Source organism: Eleginops maclovinus, chromosome 4 (assembly GCF_036324505.1).
Source record: "Eleginops maclovinus isolate JMC-PN-2008 ecotype Puerto Natales chromosome 4, JC_Emac_rtc_rv5, whole genome shotgun sequence".
In the NCBI taxonomy this organism is placed as follows: domain Eukaryota; kingdom Metazoa; phylum Chordata; class Actinopteri; order Perciformes; family Eleginopidae; genus Eleginops; species Eleginops maclovinus.
In genome coordinates, this window is record NC_086352.1 from 25,230,161 (window position 1) to 25,249,242 (window position 19,082).

Below are 19,082 nucleotides of genomic sequence, written 5' to 3' on the forward strand. Positions count from 1 at the left end.
TGTGTTTTCCAAAGTCCGATATTTCAGGCTCTCCCTAAACGTACCACCGTGTGAAGGGCAGTTGCCATAGAAACGGAATTCTGTGTATCCAGCAAAAAGAGCAACCAAGGATCAGTACAGGAGCTAACCTTTTTATCTCTACACAATGGAGACGACAGGAAATTCTGCAGAAACAAACTATACAACTATACAAATAACTGTCATCCGTGGAAATAACCTGGTAAACTCAGATTAATTTAAAAAAAAGGGAAGCATCTCACACATGTTAGCTTGTTAACGTAAACGTAGCTGATTTACAAACGGCTACAACGGCAGAAATCTGTTTAACAAAACAATCTTTAATAACGTGCATTTCACTTTTTATTTCAGCTACGGTTTACTAAACCAAAACACTGAAAATGAACACCATCTTACTGAGTGTTATCACCTTAGGTTTGAAGCAAGGCTTGTAACGTGGTAGGCTAATGCTAAACAGTTAATAACAGTTACCTTTTTCTATTGGTAACCTTTTGCGCTTATATGAGGTAAGACTGTTATTGTAGTTAATAAATATTGCATTACATTCACCCAATGGAGGAAATTACTCCCAGAATTCACTTGGTAGACATGGCAAATGCCACAGTAGGAAAACACTTAATTGTGATGTAAGACTCTGTTTCAAGTTTTGAGAAGCACTACTCCTACAAAACAATCCGTATATAATCTTAAATTAAGATCAAAACATTTAGTATTCTCATCATGGTGCCCTGTTATTGTTAGATAGTTGCCATACTATATGAAATTGAATGTTCATTTACAAATGATAAGTTCAAGAGCACTGCACTGACACCTGTTCTGTAGAAGGCTGACATAAGCCATATCATCAGCATATTTACAGTTATGCTGGAATGTGTGACTCATCCTGTCTTATCTTTTCAGCAAGGAAAAAAGACAGACAGCTTCCAGAGTTTTCTGCAGGTTCAGGTGGATGGAAATGTGCTGGGAGAGTCAGAGAAGAAGCAGGTCGACCCTGTGGAGCAGCATGTTGATTATGACTTTACCTGCAGCTTTCACTGTTCCAATAATACTCAGGCTCTCAGTGACATCGCCCATAAACCCATCATATGTAGGTTGAGTTTAAATGTTGTTCTGTCTCTTGATATTTGGTGATACAGACCATTGAACTAACCAGGCTGACACTGCCTGGTTAGACTCTTCTTGCACGCCCCTGCTCACTTTCTCTCCGCCTGTATCTTATAGGATTTTAACAAAAAATTTGAATTGTCAGATCTAAACATCTAGTTTCAGACCTTTGCTTCTTTCAACTTTTGTTAACTCTTGTATTTTTAATCTCCAGCGTCTTCTTAAAAGCCAAACTTAGCTTAGCTGATAATGTCAGATTTATGCTGCTTTTCCAAAGGTGATGTATTGTTATTTTACCACAGAAAAGATCTCGTATTTCTCTCCTTGAACCTGTGAAGCTGACATTGTGTAAATACAAACTCGGATTTTTTAATTTATGAAACTAAGGATTGTGACCTAGATTCAAATACATTTCACTGCACAAACTAGTGCTTTAATGCGCTTTAGTTAGTTACTATTTGTACCAAAAGTAAAGATAAAACCTACATAGTTCACGTATGAACAACATGCAAAATAAACCAACTTTAAGCAAATCTTTATGGCCTAATTTTAAGTTAAAGTTAAAGTCTGAAATCATCAGATATTTTTGCTGCATTATTGTTGTCAGTTGATGGCGATACTCATGACAGTTTTATTTTTAGTTTTGTCAACCACCCATGAATTATTCATCGCAGAAATCCTGTCTTGACATAGCAAGCTCATTCCCAATGAACCCCTGTCAAAAAATGGAGTAAAGACTGACAAGCAGCCTAATTGAAAAGCAGAAGTGCAGCTTAAACTGTCATTTCCATAACATTGGTGGTAGTGTGCTGACTGGTGAAATAGCAAAGCGGTACTCTTGAAGTTTACATTCCGGTATCAGTTTTCACAGCTCTGTTTTTAATGTTGTTGTTGTTGTTGTGGTGGTGGTCAGTGACAGTGAGAGAGGTCCTGTCTGAGGAGAAGAAAGCTGAGGCGAAGACAGCCATGCTGGGCCAAGCTGTGGTCGACCTGCTGCCGCTGCTACAAGGTACACAGAAAACGAAGCAGTCATTTACTTCATAGGGCGTTCTGTACAGGGAAACTCATTGCTGGATCATTGTGTTCTCTTCTATCTTCAGGTCAGTGCAGCTTTTCGTCCACAGTTCCATTGAATCCGGTGTACAGCCCTTCACCCAAAGATTCTTCCCAGGACATTGGCTCAAAGGTCATTTGGTTAACGAGTTTTTAATGATATCATTCATCTATTGTCAGGGACAGAGTCATTCCTTCTTTAAATATCAGAGATGTGACATTCTCGGTATTTTTGCAGTTCATACAATTTCACATTTCTTTTTTTCCCCCTAGGTTCTGTCTTTAACTCTGTATGTATTTTGGATAAAATAAATGTTAACTTTATCTGTATTTGAGGCTAGATGCGCAACCAGACTATATGAAAAACTGCACAGGGGCCTCAGATCCCCAAAAGACCCAAACTTACATTGCGTACATTTTTTATGAAGTATCAATTAATTGCAGGTATCACTTGCATTTGTTTTAGAAATGTTACCATTAATTACAATGGAAGTCAAATATTAACCCTGCTGTACTACCTTATTTTATGCATGTCATGTACACAGGCCCTATCCTCTCATGGTCAATATTAATTATCAATCCTAAATACAATATATATTTTTTAAGTCACCAAAATAGGGTACCGATTGCAAAAAAAAATGTGTTTGCTGGCCACCACACATCAACCATTAATCTTGTCATTCCTGCAAGAAACTTGCTTTTTTAAGTGCCGGAAAGCTACGCAAATTCAAAATATTACTCCTCTTCTCTGCTGGAAAGGTATTTAATTGCATTGTCCTGCTATCTTAGGGGTTAGCAGTATAATGCTTTGAATAAGAGACAATAGAGATTGATTTATTGGTAGACTATTTGTTATACCATATCTACTGAGTTGCTGTAACCATTCCTCTCATTTTGCTGATATGTAGATGAGTGTATTAGCCATTAACAGATTTTAACATTTAGTTATTTTTCCTATCCTTACTTTCTCTTTTCAGCTTCCAGGAAAGTGTTGGAATCAGACATGTAGCATCTTTTCTGCTCATTCTTCCCTCTGTCTGTGCCTTCTTGTCAATGTTTAGGTGTTTAAGGAATGGCAAAAGTAAAAAAAAGAATCATTTTATGCACTTTTTTGTTAAATGTTGATATATGGTGATACGAATACACTTTTGTTAGGTTAATCTTGAGAATGAATGGATGAGACCTTAAATAGATGGCAGTTGTTTGTTCCAGATTTTTTAATCAGCGAATGTTCTACAGTCACAGAGCAGCCTGAATGTGGAGGCAGCATGTAGGGCCAGACACAAGCAGGTGGCCAACCAAGTCATTCCAAAGTGGAGGAGTCAGGTAATCCCATCAAATCACTTGAGCTAGGACAGTTACAGGGTGAATATCTAACTGACAACATGTCTTTTATCTGGTATATTAAATTGCTCTCATAGCATTCCCATGCTACCGTCTCTAATCACACTAGGTTTCAGAGGGGACATGTAGCCTATAAGGATTGCACTTTATGAACATAGTAAAAAGTACCAATAATTATACCAAAGAGAAAGCCTGCACAAGATGAAAATCACTTTGTTTCAAGCAGAATTGGTAATTAAGCTACTCACTTATGCAACAAAATGCTCAGGATTTAGATTTTTGCTGATTTCTTCTGGGTCTCAATAATGAAAAGCAAAGTTGCCCTGCCGAATGCGTAATCCTAACCCTAACCCAGTTAATTCGAATAATGACATTTTCAGAAAATGTAATGAAACAATTAATTCAAAAAATGTGCCTCATCATTTTTTTCTTCAGCATCCAAACTTGGATGTGTGTGTCAGTGTGACAGATCCATTGCTGTCAGAGGCTGAACTCTCAGCCTCCAATCTGCTGAGGGTAACCATGGAGACAGCCTACTCTATTCCTGAGCCATGGATGCTGCAGACGGGCCCTGCCCCCCCTCCCTGCACATACACTGCTGCCATGGAGGTGCCGCTGACTGCACAGGTGAGTGTTTCTCTTTGGTCCTCATGTAATATATTCAAGCTATGTTTCTGAACAAGGACATTTGTAATCAGTTTGTAACTTTTAAGTGAGGCAATCCATGGACAAAATGTGTGTATATGATAACTTGTCATGATCTTAAGAGTGTCATGATGCTGTTGAATGAAAATGAAACAGGAAACCCATGCTGCCCCGTTCAGATCAAGTTCAAATCTGAACCTCTTCATGGTGACAGATTTTAATACTGTGGCTTTACGGTTCCTCGGACTCCCAGAAAAATCAGGTGCTGGTGTTCTGTGAGGGGCAGCTGAAGGCAGGGGGAAAGAGGGAGGAAAAGGGCAGACAGAAGAAGAGGCCCCATCGAGCCCTGCTTGTCCCAGGGAATCACTTCCTGCCTGCTGCCTTTTCCCAGGAAGAGCACTTCGAACTGGAGGACGGCCAGCTGACTGGTTTAGAGGTAACCACAAATGTGGCCTGAATTTTCTGCCGTTGTATGCTTCAGTGCATTCATTTTGCAGTATGGCACATTACTGTTACTTTAAAAACATGGAACTTCATGAAAGTGAGGGATTTCATATTATTGCCTTATTTTTGTTGTTGACAAGATCAGACTTTAAGGTAAAAGTGAATAATTGGCACACAGACTTGAGTACTGACTTCTGATATGAGTGCCCTAATAAAATATATGTATAAAAAGTTAATTAACCATGGAAGCCTTTGTAATACTATCGATCGGAAGATCTAACATTATTTAATTTTGTGTGGAAGCACGTCAGTTACCCTGCTGGTCTAAATGTTCCTACAGGACAGGGAGTTTCGCAATGAGGCAGAGACCACCAAGGATAGGGTGAGCTGGGACACTGAGATGCCCTGTTTCCTGGATGCAGGAGGAACTACCAGGTCAGCCAGACACACAACTCACTGCTCCTCCATTCTGATCATAATGATGCCTGTTGGCCATTACCATGAAGAGATTATAGTGGAAAAAGTTCATCATTAATTGGACAATCTATGCCAAGTGTGAAGTCCTGGAAGTTGTCTGAACTGAAAATGAAAAATCTAAGTCTCAGGCTCCTCCAAACAAGATACAATATACTTAACAACTAAAAAAAAGACATACTGTATAGTGAAATAAAATTGTGCAATAGACATAATGTTGCAATTAAATTGCAGATTAAGAAACATACAGTATATACATAAAATAAGAAGAAACAGAGTTTAAAACTAAACACTATACATTTAAATAAATACTGTGGACTATAATGATATATAAATATGTTGTGAATCCATCAGTGTTTTAGAAACATAAACTATGTGAGTAGTGGGACTTGACCGAGCTCAGGACTTCAACACTCTTATAGCCTATGGGACAACCTGCCCTGAAAATACAGAACGATAGAGGCGGAAAAAGTTCTAAAAATATGTGTATCGATGTTCAGACTGCGGCAGAAGATCACTGAGAGCAGACTGTGGCCGGTGGAGATTTCGAGGTCTTTGGCTCCGATGACAAAGGCAGCAGAAAACAAGATGGTGAGATGGCTTTGATATCAAAGGTTAGGTTCAGAGATTTGTCTCCTCTCTCCGTCTCTGTACTATATTGATCTCTCCAGCCTGAACTAAATGTAGGAAAAGGGGGACAAAACGTCAAAGCTCCAGCGTGTTTTTTGTATGTGTTTGGATGCATGTGTGTTTACATGTAGCTGGCAGAGGAGGCCCCAGAGATCCCCTTCCATGGTGTTGTGTTTGTGGACTTGGGGCGGTTGCTCTATCCTGGAGTCAGCCACATCCGTGGAGCATACAGCATACTTCCCTTCTCCGAGGCTGAGTTGCTGAAAAAGGTCACTCAAATAAAAACTTTATTTTAGAAAGTGAATTACCTTGGTAGCATGGTGGAATGTACAGTTGTTTCTCTGTTAAAATGAGTTTGTCATTGATCTTAAAGGCCAAGCGGAGTGTCAGTGTGTTGAAGGAGCAGGCCAAGGCTGCAGCCAATCAGCGCCAAGCTCGTGCTGCCTCCGCTGCAGGCTCGCATAAGGCGAAAGCAGGCAAGAACTCTGATGGGAAGGCCACAAAGGATTCCAAGGAGCAAGCCAAGAAGGTCAGCAAGGATGTGACGGTCATAGAGGACATGCAACAGGGTTTCAGCATTTAGTTTCAGCAAAAATGTTACTTTTCAAACTTTACGTCCAGGTTGTGTTTGTGAATGTTGGACTCTAATGTAGCTTATTTTTATTTTATCAGCAACCTGGTAATCAGAGCAGGACTTGTGCAGCCGACGGTGTGGCGGACACTGTGGCTGAAACTGAACCGAACGTCAATATGGAGGGAAATGTAAGCAACACAACTCTGTACAGTTGAATCAGTGGCGTTTTCACATGTACAAAACTGTTGGGGTACTAACAACTTCAATATTTATATATAGGCTTCTTGTACCTTAATACATGGAGTAAAGAGTGCTATCACAAAGCAAAACTTAACAATAACAACAACCAGACTAAGGAAAACACCGACCCTCGTCACCGTGGTTACAAAAATAATCGTTCCAGCAGATCGATAGCCTAAAGGCTAAACACAAACAATCAACATAAGCCATATTTCCCTCACAAAAACTCCAGCAGATGGTCAACTTCTTTCATTTTCAGTTTTTAATTATTCACCGCTGGTGTTGTACACTAAGCTCTCTCGTCTCACTTTTCACGGCACACACACTTAAGGCCAATCAGCTCTGACTTATGATATGATGTTTTAGTGGGGCTGCGAGCGCTTCGCCGCACACATTGAATGAAAAACTACTCTGAAGATGCACAGTGTAGTTTTCAGTACACCTTCTTTTTCACAGTGAGAAAGGGGCAGCTCGGAGATTGCCCCACATTGCTCAGCCCGGCTCAATAGGCACACTGCGGCCACTAATCAGAACAACGCAGTCCGAAGCAGCAATGTACAGACGGCTTAACATGATCTTAACATATATTCAAACATATATTTTAAACATATTTGGGGAATTATTATTTAAATTAATTTCTGCTGATCGTAGGTGGGGAAGTAAACGGTGCTTTTCTGTATAACAGAAAAGCACCGTTTAGTTCAAGCTGTCGTTGTGGTTTTAGATCCAGCGAGAGCAACAGGAATACAAACTCCTAACATTATTGCTTAATACTGTAATACTAAATCGTTATCCAGTTGAATTGCTTCCTTCAGTATATTAACTCCTCTTTCCTGTGTGTCACAGATGTATGTGGAGGCCAGAACCTATATTATCATTGATATAGCCTTGGAGAAACCGCTGGTACCCAAAACATCTTCGGAGGAGCTCTCTAGGAGGTACTGTCTTGAATTATAGGGAGACTGTGTGCTTCAGTGGGTAAGTGCGCTCATCTTCAGATCAGGGGAGCACCGGTTCAATCCCACCTTGATACGCAGTGTAGTCAGCATCTCGGCATGTCCTTGGGCAAGACACTTCAGCTCCAAAATTGCTCCTGGGGGGATTTCCCACAGTATTGAGTGTATGTAAGTCACTTAGGGTAAAAGCGTCTTAAAAAGTGACATGTATAGTAAGAATCACTGTATTAAAATAAACTCCTACTCATTTAAAGGCAACATTTCATATAAGACAGAATTCCATCCGATGGCATGGCATGTGTCTCTATTTCCTGCAGGGTGAAAGCATTGATCCCACCCAGATCTCCACTCCCAGCGGGTCCTAGCAGAGCAGAGAGAGTAAAACAGTTATTCACTTTGCAGCTTTTATACATGCATACACAGACACACAAAAAAAACACACAAAAGTGGAGATCTGCTTACTTGCTGAACTCTCTTCACGATTGTATGCTCTTTCAGGCAGTGCTGGACTTTCACAGGCAGGTAGGCAGTGTGGTGACCCATGTTTCTGACCAACACGAGGAATTGTTTGGATCGAGATGCAAGGCACCTGAAGACTGCAGCCGGGAGCAGATGATGGTTCAGCTGATGGGGTCGCTTAATGTCTCTGGGAGATACTTTGCTTTTAAGGAACAGTTGAAGGTCAGAGCAACGGCACACATCCCCGGTGGAGGAATAAAACTCTGTAGCCCAATAGTTTTTTTTTTACGTGTGGTGAAAAATAAATGTGAAGGAACATGTTTGTGTGTGTGTGTGTGTGTGTGTGTGTGTGTGTGTGTGTGTGTGTGTGTGTGTGTGTGTGTGTGTGTGTGTGTGTGTGTGTGTGTGTGTGTGTGTGTGTGTGTGTGTGTGGTGGTGGGTGGGTGGGTGGGTGGGTGGGTGGGTGCGTGTAGCATGCAGTGGTGAGGATCGTACGAGACAAAATGCAGCGGACAGAGCCCTTCACTGACCCTCAGGAGCTGAAAGCTTTTGTCAGCAAGCTCTACGTGTACCTGGTGGACGAGATGCACACAGCTCTCAACAAGGTAACCCAAACACACACACACACACACACACACATACAGTATATGTATAAATAGATAGCGTGTATAATATACATACTTTACATGGGTGCATACTATTCATTTTCTGCTCCTCTCCTCCTCTCCAGATGTATTCAGATGACATCCATGATGACTCCCCAGATGAGATCCAGTTGAGTTCCTCTCAGCTCAGACACTTTGCCAGAGAGGCTCAGCTCACTGGGGATTATCAGCAGGCCGCTCAGTACTACCAAGAGGTGCCATACTCATAATACTTCTGCACTTCATTGACAGCTTAATGAGGAAAATAACTTCCCAAAAACATGTATACTATACTCATGAGAAGATGGGTAAAAATGGAACAGGGCAGGGTTGACAGCCAATCAAAATGAGTGTTTTCCCTCATTTTCTTTTTTTCCCCTACAGCTGGTGGTGAGGCATCCCAGCGAGCCCTCTCACAAATTTGAGTGGGGAAGCCTCTACATGAGGACCGGAGACTACATGAAGGCTAAAGAGTGCTACCATGATGTTGTTTCCATCCAGCAGGCACACCAACCAAGGTGAGAAACCCTCAACATAAAATATCTGTAGAAAAATTCAGGGAATTATTATTTAAGAGAACATGAATAAATGACTTCTGCTTTATAAGAATGAACGATTACGGATTAAGAGGAGCCATGAGGTCAATACTACAATCTTAAGTGTATATTCATTTAATCCTTCTTCTTCATTTTTTTAATTATTGGGAATACAATAGTCGCCATGTGTCTATTTAAAATGTGTAACCGTAAACCACTCCAACTTCATCTCCACCTTATCAGCTACTGCTTATAACTAGATATGTGAGATATGTGCTTACGTCAACGGAAGGTAACTGAATGGTTATGTTTGAACAGTGTGATATTGATAAAAAATGTGTTAACTGTGAAATCCTGTGTGTGTTTCTCCAGCCTGATGATGTGTGGGGTCTTGGCAGCGATGATTGAGCATCACAACGAGGCTCAGATCTTCCTGGAGAGAGCTACCAGCTTAGACCCACACAGTGTGGTGGCATGGACGCTGCTGGGTGAGATTATAGTCTGTCTCCCTACTTACTGCTGCTTACCCTGTGAACACATACCGTACAAAGAGCCACTACTGACATATTTTATGCAGTCTATGCTAAAGACAGTATTATGTTAATCTTTGGTTATCAGCCTGTCAGTTTTGTTTATCCCCAGTATGATGGATTCTTATGAAATTATATTTTGTATGTATATTATTTTTATTTGTTGAATTTTTTAGATAATTTTTTTCCCTCTATTCTTAATTTCAAGACAGTAATAAGTAACACTTCACTTTCTTAGGAGTTTAAAAGCCAAATATATGAAATGATTTCTGTTTCAGTACAGTGTTGGTGAAAATAAAATACAGTTTCAGAGGCTTTTTTGTAAAGCTAAAAAAATACAAAAAAGAACAAGACACAACATAATCGTTAAAATCAAGAAGGCCTATCTATGAAATCTAGAGAATTATCAACAATTATAAACTTTGGTTGAAAAAAATCGATATCCTCTGACCCTAAATGATCCTGTGAGTGTTTAAGAACTCTGGGAGTATCGTCCCATTTCATGTTTACCGGGACTGCTCTCCAGGTTTGCTTCATGAGAGCCAGAACGAATCCATCCTGGCTGAGAGGGCTTTTCTGGAGGCCAGAAGGCAGCTGAGGGCAAAAGAGGCAAAGGAGCAAACACAGAGTGAGGAGGAGGAACAAGACAAGGAGGAGAAAGACGAGAAGGAGAACGACCAGCGAGAGGAGGAGGACGTGGCTACACCTGCATATCTCGCTCCTGCTGTTAAGAAAGGTGAGAAGCAACAGAAGACTGTAATGTGATTTTCTTTCATCACATGAGTAAATTCTATTCTTGGAGAGAAAGTCAGAAATGCTAGAGGGGACGAATGGTGACTGAGAAAAGAAGACGTTAACATGATAAGATACATTGTTGTTAATTGTTAATACAGAGTTTCGATGCACTCTGTTGGCAACATTCACTAAGAAATAGGACTTGTCTCCTCTCCTCTGAGAGAATGTGATATGCTCTTTGGAATTGATTCTCTTCAGCCTGAAGATATGTAGGCAGCTAATGCTACCTGACAATGTCACCCTCATTTTCTTTTCAGACCCCGAGGGTGGAGGCCAGGACTCGGAGGTGCAGGGAGAGCCTCCAGTACAGACTGTCAGCTCCAGATCAGAGGCAGCTAAACTCTCCTCCTCCTCTATTTACACAGAGACAGTTCAGTTCCTGCTGCAGAACTCTGCCCTGCAGGTACAAACACAGAGCAGCTGCTGGTTTAAACAGCAACAACAACAATGTGGAGTACTGCTGTAAAGACATTTTGAGACTCCCAGTTAAGTGCGTTATGCTGCAAAAGGGATTTATTTATACAATTGATGCTCTTGTTGAAAGCTGGTTGAACAGTTTTGGAAACTCAAAGCAAATTATGACAATAAGACAATACAACAATGAGTATCTGCACGTTTTTCTGTGGTTTAATATTGGCATGCTCGAATGAAAAATTGGCAGCTTAAAAGTTTTGAAGAAAACAAGATGCTGTAGTTCTATAGTTGTCAGCAGTGACTGTTTTCCTGCCGTCAGATGGCGGAGCAGGCTCTGTCCCTGAAGCTGCTGTGTTCACACGGGGGGCGCAGCGGCTCCTATCTTCTTCATCTGGCCCGGTTGCAGATGCTTAGAGGCGACTACTGCAGTGCTGCAGCCAGCCTCCAAGAGGTGCTGGTTCACAGAGAACAGGTACTTCAATTTTCTACTATTTACTGCAACACTAAGGACTGGGTGGATAATGTGACATGTGCAGTATGGTTTACTGCTTATGTACTGTTCTGGTTGATCTGGGATTTATACACTTTCTCCACCTTGTCCTTGTTGTGTGTGGTTAGAACAAATATGTTGTAATGTGACTTTGAATATTTAATTAGTTTACTGTCCAGTGGTGTAAAGTAACAGAGAACATCTACTCAAGTATTGTACTTATGTACTACTTTGACATACTTTCACTTTGCTTGAGTTTTTTATATTTAATGATACATGTACTTCTACCCCACCACACCACAAATAACTAGGCTACCTTTACATCTAAAAACACACGATACACTTATATAATATATCTTCTATTGTATTTTTTTTAAGTCAATAAACTGGTAAACTGACAACTTACTGTTCTTTGAAACTTGAAATAGATTCTGCTTATAATATTTCTGTACTTCTAGTGAAGTAACATTTTTAATTCAGGACTTTTACTTCTACTGGTGTTTTTTAACATCGTAGTATTTATACTCGTACTTTAGCAAAGAATACTTCCTCCACCTCTGGTACCGTCGTTCTGAAAAGGTCATTGGTTAAAAATATACATTTATTTGGTAGTGGTTTGTGCGTGAATTAAATTTTGTAATATTCCCTCCATTGAACATTTCAATGAACATTCTCTCTACATCGGTTTAGTTTGTTTTTGTTAAGGTAATGTGACCAGACACACAGAATTAGATAAGCTCCTCATTAAACCAGCATCTCCCCTGAACCCTTACCTGAGAAGTGTTGTCCACATGGTGAACAGGATGTGGATGCGTGGGCACTGAATGGTCACTGTCTCCATTTCCGGGGAGAGGTCAGTAATGCCCAGGAGAGCTACGAGCGGAGCCTGAGCTTCCTGCAGCAGCCATCAGACCCACACCTTGTCCTCATCCGTCTGGGCTCCATCTACCTCCAACAGAGAAAGGTCAGATATTCAGGACAAGCTTATGGAGGTACATTTGTCACAATATATTTTGTGTGAACAGATAAATAATCTGTGTCAATGTGTTATCTGTTAATGTACAAAGAAATGTAATTTTGTGAGTTTTGTAAACTCACAAAATTAGTTTTTGATATCGTTTATGAAACAACAAATATAAATACATGTTGCTGTTTTTTGTTATGTTTTTATGTTTAGTTTGATCAAGCCAAAGTCGTCTTCCTTCAAGCCTGTGAGCAGTCCCCTTCCTGCCTGACCTGGCTGAACCTGGGCATCGCCTGTTACCGGGTAAACTCTACCTCAAGACCAACAACTAGAAACCTGAAAGTATATTAAATGTGAATTCTGTTTTTTTAAAGGTTCAAAGGCAGTTAATTTTACTTGTTGTATCTTGTGACTTTACATTGTTAAAGGCTGTTAACCTCAGCAATAGTTGTGAAAAATCCTCCCAGAGGGGTAATATTTAAGTTCTGTCCTAATTCAACTGTGAAGACTTGATGTTATTCCAATGGACTATATAATGAGTTCATGTTAACAAGAGTGCTCTGGAGGTTTTTTTTACTCTGTGACAAACTGAGCCTTAGTTGTGTTTGTGTGTGTAGCTGGAGGAGCTGTGTGTAGCTGAGGAAGCTTTGACCGAAGCCAACCATTTGAACACTCAGAACGCAGAAGTGTGGGCTTACCTGTCTCTGCTCTGCATCAAGGTGAGTGATGAAGACACTCACTAGCTGCGGACCAATTCAAACTCTGCCTCCCTTTAGGTCTACATTCCTATATACAATGGAATGACACCAAGAAATATAGCCTTAACTCAAACAAATGGGGGGCACACCTGTTGAATCCTTTAGTCCTTAGTAGCCCAGGCTTCATTTCCTTTACACATCTACAGTATTTCCCTTCAGGCATGCAGCCTCTGACGGGGGACACAGTTCAGCACACACTCACATTTGAATGCCACAACTACATTTCCAAGGCAGGCTACAACGACCTGAACTAACCATGATGAACTTTACATTTTCAGTCTGGCCGACAAGAGGAAGCAGAGCAGTTTTATAAGTATGCATCACAGGTGAGTGTGTTTTTATTTTTTTATTTTGAAGCAGGGCTGGGTTTTGATTTTATTGGTAGTTGTCAATAGTGCTTCAAAACCTTTATTCCTTAAACAGTCTTTACTGACGTATAAACCTGGCACAATAAAACTCAGCACACAAAAAGCACACCATTGATTTTTTTTTTTACTGAAAAATACATTTCCTAGTTGATTTTGTTTAGTAATCACACAAACAAACATAGGGCTATTGCCATGTTTTTTATTTCACTAAAAATATCCTTCCAAAAGCTATCTGATATCATATCTCTTTTTAATTGACATGAAGTAACCCATTTATTAAAACCTTTTTTCATTACTTGGTTTGCAGTTCCAGCTGCAGAGGGAGTCACTCCTCAGAGAGTACAGTCAGCTGAAGGATCAGCTCCGCTTCTCTCATCTGCAGTCATGCTTCGGAACAAGCTCATAAATCACATGACAAAGTACATTTTAGAAAACTTTTTTATTCTATTTTAAGTATTTTACACATCCTGTGAAGATGAAACACAGCTAGCTCAGATGCACATGATGGTCAGAGATCTTACAGACGGTGCAGATTAGTAACTGTACGGACCGTGATAAAGTTCAATATCCACATTTTAAATAAACTCAAAGCGACACAAAAGTCTGAAAGGTATATAAAGCAACTTCAATGTGGTCAATATATTCTTTAAAAAAAAATACATATCAAAAAAAAAAAAGAACAAGGGCATCTGGTGACATCTATCAAGACATTACTTTTAATCATTATCTCACTTTTCATTGCATTTCTACAATCTGAACAGCAAAAAAGCTGATAAGATGCTGTTTTTGTAGTTGTTCTCTAATGTCTTACCAGATTTTGGCACAATCCATCCTACACTGGAAGGAGATGTAAAGAGGAATATATATGTTGGCTACAATTTCTGTAGAATTGACTAAAAATGCATGTGCTGAAAATATGCATTTTAAGCCGGAAACTATCGGTTATTTAAACTTTGGAAATGTAATGTTGTGTTTGATTGTAACTGCATTTCAGATGCAATTAAAACAAACTGTATTTTATGGAAGCACTTTTGCATTCATATACTTTTAAGGTGAAATCACTGTCTAACCCGAGAGAACAGTTCTCGCAGCCACGGCGAATCCTCGTAGAGCCGAGGGTCCCCCAGATACTCTGTGGTCCTCTTGTATAAGTAGTAGTACAACACTGAAGCTGTGTACAGAAAAAAACACGTGAGGAGAAATTATCGTTCAAAAACATTAAAAGAAAAATACACTCAATTTCATGGTGCTCTGACTCAGACAGTGAAAAATCCAGAGCAGTCAAATGGCTGAAAGGATTTAAATAATTGTTGATAAACAGTGATGATTTAGGGTTACTTAATTACAGCTGCTGACATGTTTGCCTTACATACATAATCCAATGCTCAACGAAGCAGCTAAACACATCCAAGACTGTAAATAAAAAATAAATAGAGTATTCAAGTTCCGTTGAATTTCTAATATGCCAGTATAGTTGGAGCAGTTTAATAGAACCACGCTAATGTTTTGTCTTTTTAACAAAATTACAACAAATCACACTTTAATTACATTACTGTAAGCTTTTGTCTTGTAAAAACCGCTGCATCATCATGAGAATCAACTTGCAAAAACTTGAGAATCACTTCAGTTGTTGTCAAAATCTGCATCAACATCATTAACTTAACACCCTAATAAATCCCAACCGCATAAAAACGTTCAGTTGTGTGAATAAATATTTCAATGGTTTGCATAATTCATCAGCCATTCCCAACTGTGTGGCTCCTGTGATAGACTTTGAACAATGATTAAAGGTATTTAAGACAATGTGTGATTGTAGACACAGAGAAATGTGAAGTCACCACCAGCATTTACAACTCAGCCCAGCAGAGTTTACAGTTTCTGAAGGAAAGCTCATGATGAAGAGACTTTGTGATCTTTGTGATTAAGCTGTGAAGCACAAACAGCTGGGTGGGTCTCAGACAAAAAGGAGACAAATAAGATGGATGCAGTCTGTTCTAATACTTAATAACAATACCTAGATAATAAATCCCATTATCCACTTATGAGCTTATATGTGTATGAAAATTACACCCACATGGTGATGTCAGATCTCTGCCTGGAGCATGTTGACAGCTTTCTGTGACAGAGCATAAAAGCAAATGTAATGATGTGACTTAAGGATACTTGTTTTAATTTAAAAGATGTGTTGAAAAAAGGTTGAGTGAACACAATTACATCTCATGAAATGTGAGGTGATAAACTGTAGCTCTTTCTTCTATAAGAAGCCGATTTCTGCAATCAAACAAAGCTCTCAGGACAGCAGTAAGCATTCCAAATAAATGGTTTTGTTTGGCGTTGAAAATAACCAATTTAAATGTCATCTTACCGACTCTTTGGACCAGAAACAGCACCTGAAGGCCGTCCGTCCAAACAAATCTGTTGGTATTCAGCCAGCGCAGGTTCTGGAAAGATTATACAGAAATAATTAATTTAATGCCTGAACTTTTAATAACACATTTCTTATTCAAAGGAGGCAAAAAGCTGATGGGAAAAACTTGGGCTGTATGAAGGATTCAGAAACACGTTTTTTTCTCCAAGAAGGGATTGAAAATAAATCCCAATCTTATGTAGTTATTATATTATTCATAGTTTACTTAGTTTCTGTCTGCGATTTTGCCCCCTTATGAAGTCTCTGCATTTTTACGATCTTTACATAAATACATCAATTAAAAAATGCAAAGACTATTTGGTTCATACAGTAATGAAACACTAACATTCATAATACATTTAATATAGTATATCTCAGCGTGGTTGTGCAGGTACAGCATGTACCATGAGCCAGGAGTGGAGTACGATACTGAAGGTCAGATAGAGAGCAGAGAGCATTAGCACAGCTCTAAAACGCTCCAGTAATACAGCCACCAGGCCGACCTGGAACACGTAGGTGTTAAACAGCATCAGCAGAATGATGATCAGGTTGAACAGGATAGATATGTCCTGGATTCTGTCGAAGGAAAAGCATGCAGGAAAAGACAAGAGAGGAGAAAATGAGTGACAGGATCAGAACAATTTACAAAGTTTACTGTCTTAGGATATTGCTGTTTGTGCTAAAATCATTTCCATATGACTCAGTGAGAGAACCAAAGCGTAGTATACATTCCCTCCTGTAGCCAGGTTTGAAAACAGGGATGAAAGTCTGGCTTACATGAAGAGTACCAGCATGGTGGCGGGTTCAGTTCTCAGCAGCTCGCTGGAGGAGTTTACGAAGAGGTCGAAGGAGAGCAGGCTGAGCTGGATCAGCAACACCAGAGAGTAGTTTTTGGTTTTGAGCGCTTCCGGCCCGAAGGCTGGGTGCCCGGGGGGACTGGGGTTGTTCCACGATGGATCCAAGGCTGCACTGCACTCACACACTTACTACATAGAAACATCAATCCACTTTTCGAAGCCTTCAAATAACTCCTCTCTGAAGTTTGATACACTATCAAGGAACCATTTTTTTTATTTTAAAATAATTCCTGTTTACTCTGGGGAAACCTTTCAAAATGGGAAAAGGGGACAAGTTCTGGGATGAGCCCATGGGAAATCACAGGTGTCAACATGTCACAAGTGTTGAGTTTTACAGCTCGAACATAAACAGTGGCGCAGTTCAGTCCATGGGGTGGTACAAGCATCCAGGTTTTCTTTCACCTTCATTTCACAACTATAGTGAACATCAGGAACCAAGTAAATCCAGCAGACACTCTGAGGAAAGAAACACGAGAGACACATTAGTATTCCTTTAAAAAACTCACTGTACATTGCAACTCTCATTTGGTTGCTAATGTATGCACACTCAGAGGAAAGAGTTGTTCTTTAACTTAACCAAACACAGCACACAGATTGTAAAATGAATCCATTTACTACGATATCTAGTGATGATTCTTAAAGATCTGAGAAGTATCCCATTATTGGTCCTCCTGTGAAATGATTAAGAAGAACTGGAGGAAATAAACCTTCACATGGTAAATACGTTTTGTAAGGGAGTGACCCTGTGCATCAGTGACTGTAGTATGAGTAACCTGGCCTGCTCTAAGACATGGGCAGGCATGTTGAACAAATACATTCACAGTGTCAATACAAGCAGACTCCATTTCCGGGTGAGGAAAAACTGTGCCTGCCAAATGATCAGGACTGTCCTGCCTGATCTATTTAGAGTCAGTTCACCTACATAAAAAAAAACATATTCTAAACTCTAGAGGCATATTGTATAGATAGTGTGGGTTTTATTTGTTCATATTCTGAGATTCCTGCCTCTGTGTTAGGTTTTGTTGGAACTACCTTGCTACTAAAATATATAAAAAGGAACTTCATTCACCCTTATTGTATTGACCTGTCTGATATCTGACAACAAAAAAAAAATGTCTGCACAGCTAGTTGCCAAAAGAATTTGGGTGAACCAAACCTTTAAGCACATCAAAAATGTAATTTATAAATAAATATAATGTTTTAACAAGCCCCAACACAAATTAAATAACATTCAAGCTAACTTTACACCAGGATGATTAACCATAAATAGCTAACAGAAAGTACACACCAATTATATGAAGTTTAAATAAAACAAATATTAGGTTCAACTTCATAATATTGCTTTCAACTCACGTAATACAGTTATGTGAAATCTATTGACATAAAACATTTAATTAAAGTCAATGTTTAGGCTTGATTCTGATTCCGTTTATTCAGTGTAGAAAGGCATCTTTTCTCTCTAAGGAGCATTTTTTCTGGTGATATGTAATAACATCCCGGAATTACAGAAAATAATCAAACAAATCCTGAGGTGTTCCTTTCACAACTATTGTCTCCACTGAGTAGGAAAAGCAGGTTCTGTAAATCATTACCTTGGATCTACTTGTGAGCAGGATCACTATCCAACATGGCCTCTTGACACTGACTGTCGCCAGGTGGATCCTATTATGTATCCCGTATTTATCTATTTATAACGTGGTAGGTGTAACAAAGGTTAAGACCCCTTTTAAACTGTGCAGGGCCTACCAGAAGACTGATTATTCTTAAATGATGTCCCACTGAGATTGTTGGTTAAAAGAAGTACTAGTAACTTGGCAAAACAAACTGGAGAACCAGTGCGTGTTAGCAAAAAGATTACTAAACCACAATGTCAAGGTGAAGATTCTTATTTAAGAAGAATTTCTGCTCCATCTTCTTATAAAATGTCCCTGAAAACATTTCGGGAATCTCGTTTTCCATTGCTATATAATAGAGGTTTAATTTTAAAAGTCTTGTTGTTGTTGTCCTGTGTCTTCATCTTTTAGCTCTGAATACCATGTAATCTTCTTAGGAAATTCTTTAACAGCTTGTTTCTTTACACATACGAGATAAATCCTCTTTAATACACTGTTTTAGAATATCTATTCCTACTAATCAAACTGCTGCCAATAAAACAAAGTGTGAGTACCTGTAAATGAAGATTGATATCAGAGGCTGGAGTAGTATCTGTCCAAACAACTGAAATGTGCAGCACAGATTGAAAATTTACGTCCTTCTTAGTTAAAGGGTTTATCCCCCCACCTCTCTAATAGACAGGCACAGGGTTTGTGGATGACGTTGTGTTTAGATTGTTTACCTTAACAACAGCAAACTGTAGCTATTGACCAATTGTAGTACTA

At 39.5% G+C, this 19,082-nt stretch overlaps 2 protein-coding genes across 4 annotated transcripts; one reads left to right on the plus strand and one right to left on the minus strand.

Annotated features, from left to right (window-relative positions):
* Positions 1 to 104: 104 nt before the first annotated feature.
* Positions 105 to 14,465, plus strand: cfap70 (cilia and flagella associated protein 70). Of its 3 annotated transcripts, XM_063880707.1 has the most exons (26): positions 105 to 220; positions 919 to 1,105; positions 2,036 to 2,131; positions 2,223 to 2,308; positions 3,955 to 4,146; positions 4,418 to 4,600; positions 4,949 to 5,043; positions 5,583 to 5,673; positions 5,844 to 5,981; positions 6,086 to 6,241; positions 6,385 to 6,474; positions 7,373 to 7,464; positions 7,800 to 7,860; positions 7,981 to 8,163; positions 8,415 to 8,546; positions 8,672 to 8,800; positions 8,970 to 9,103; positions 9,494 to 9,609; positions 10,178 to 10,387; positions 10,704 to 10,849; positions 11,180 to 11,332; positions 12,153 to 12,314; positions 12,528 to 12,617; positions 12,932 to 13,033; positions 13,351 to 13,398; positions 13,748 to 14,465. In XM_063880707.1, exons 1-26 carry the CDS (start codon positions 146 to 148, stop codon positions 13,844 to 13,846), a joined length of 3,246 nt encoding a protein of 1,081 aa, XP_063736777.1. In that variant the 5' UTR covers positions 105 to 145; the 3' UTR covers positions 13,847 to 14,465. The 3 variants fall into 3 exon arrangements, with proteins under 3 accessions (XP_063736777.1, XP_063736779.1, XP_063736780.1); XM_063880709.1 differs by lacking the exons at positions 105 to 220; positions 919 to 1,105; positions 2,223 to 2,308 and having other exon boundaries at positions 2,019 to 2,131; XM_063880710.1 differs by lacking the exons at positions 105 to 220; positions 919 to 1,105; positions 2,036 to 2,131; positions 2,223 to 2,308 and adding an exon at positions 3,477 to 3,501.
* LOC134862695 (transmembrane protein 138-like) lies at positions 13,905 to 18,969 on the minus strand. Its single transcript, XM_063880711.1, has 5 exons — positions 18,872 to 18,969; positions 16,625 to 17,160; positions 16,252 to 16,423; positions 15,806 to 15,881; positions 13,905 to 14,611 (listed from the first exon to the last, which is right to left on the minus strand). Exons 2-5 carry the CDS (start codon positions 16,639 to 16,641, stop codon positions 14,499 to 14,501), a joined length of 378 nt encoding a protein of 125 aa, XP_063736781.1. The 5' UTR covers positions 16,642 to 17,160; positions 18,872 to 18,969; the 3' UTR covers positions 13,905 to 14,498.
* Between the last annotated feature and the right edge of the window lie 113 nt (positions 18,970 to 19,082).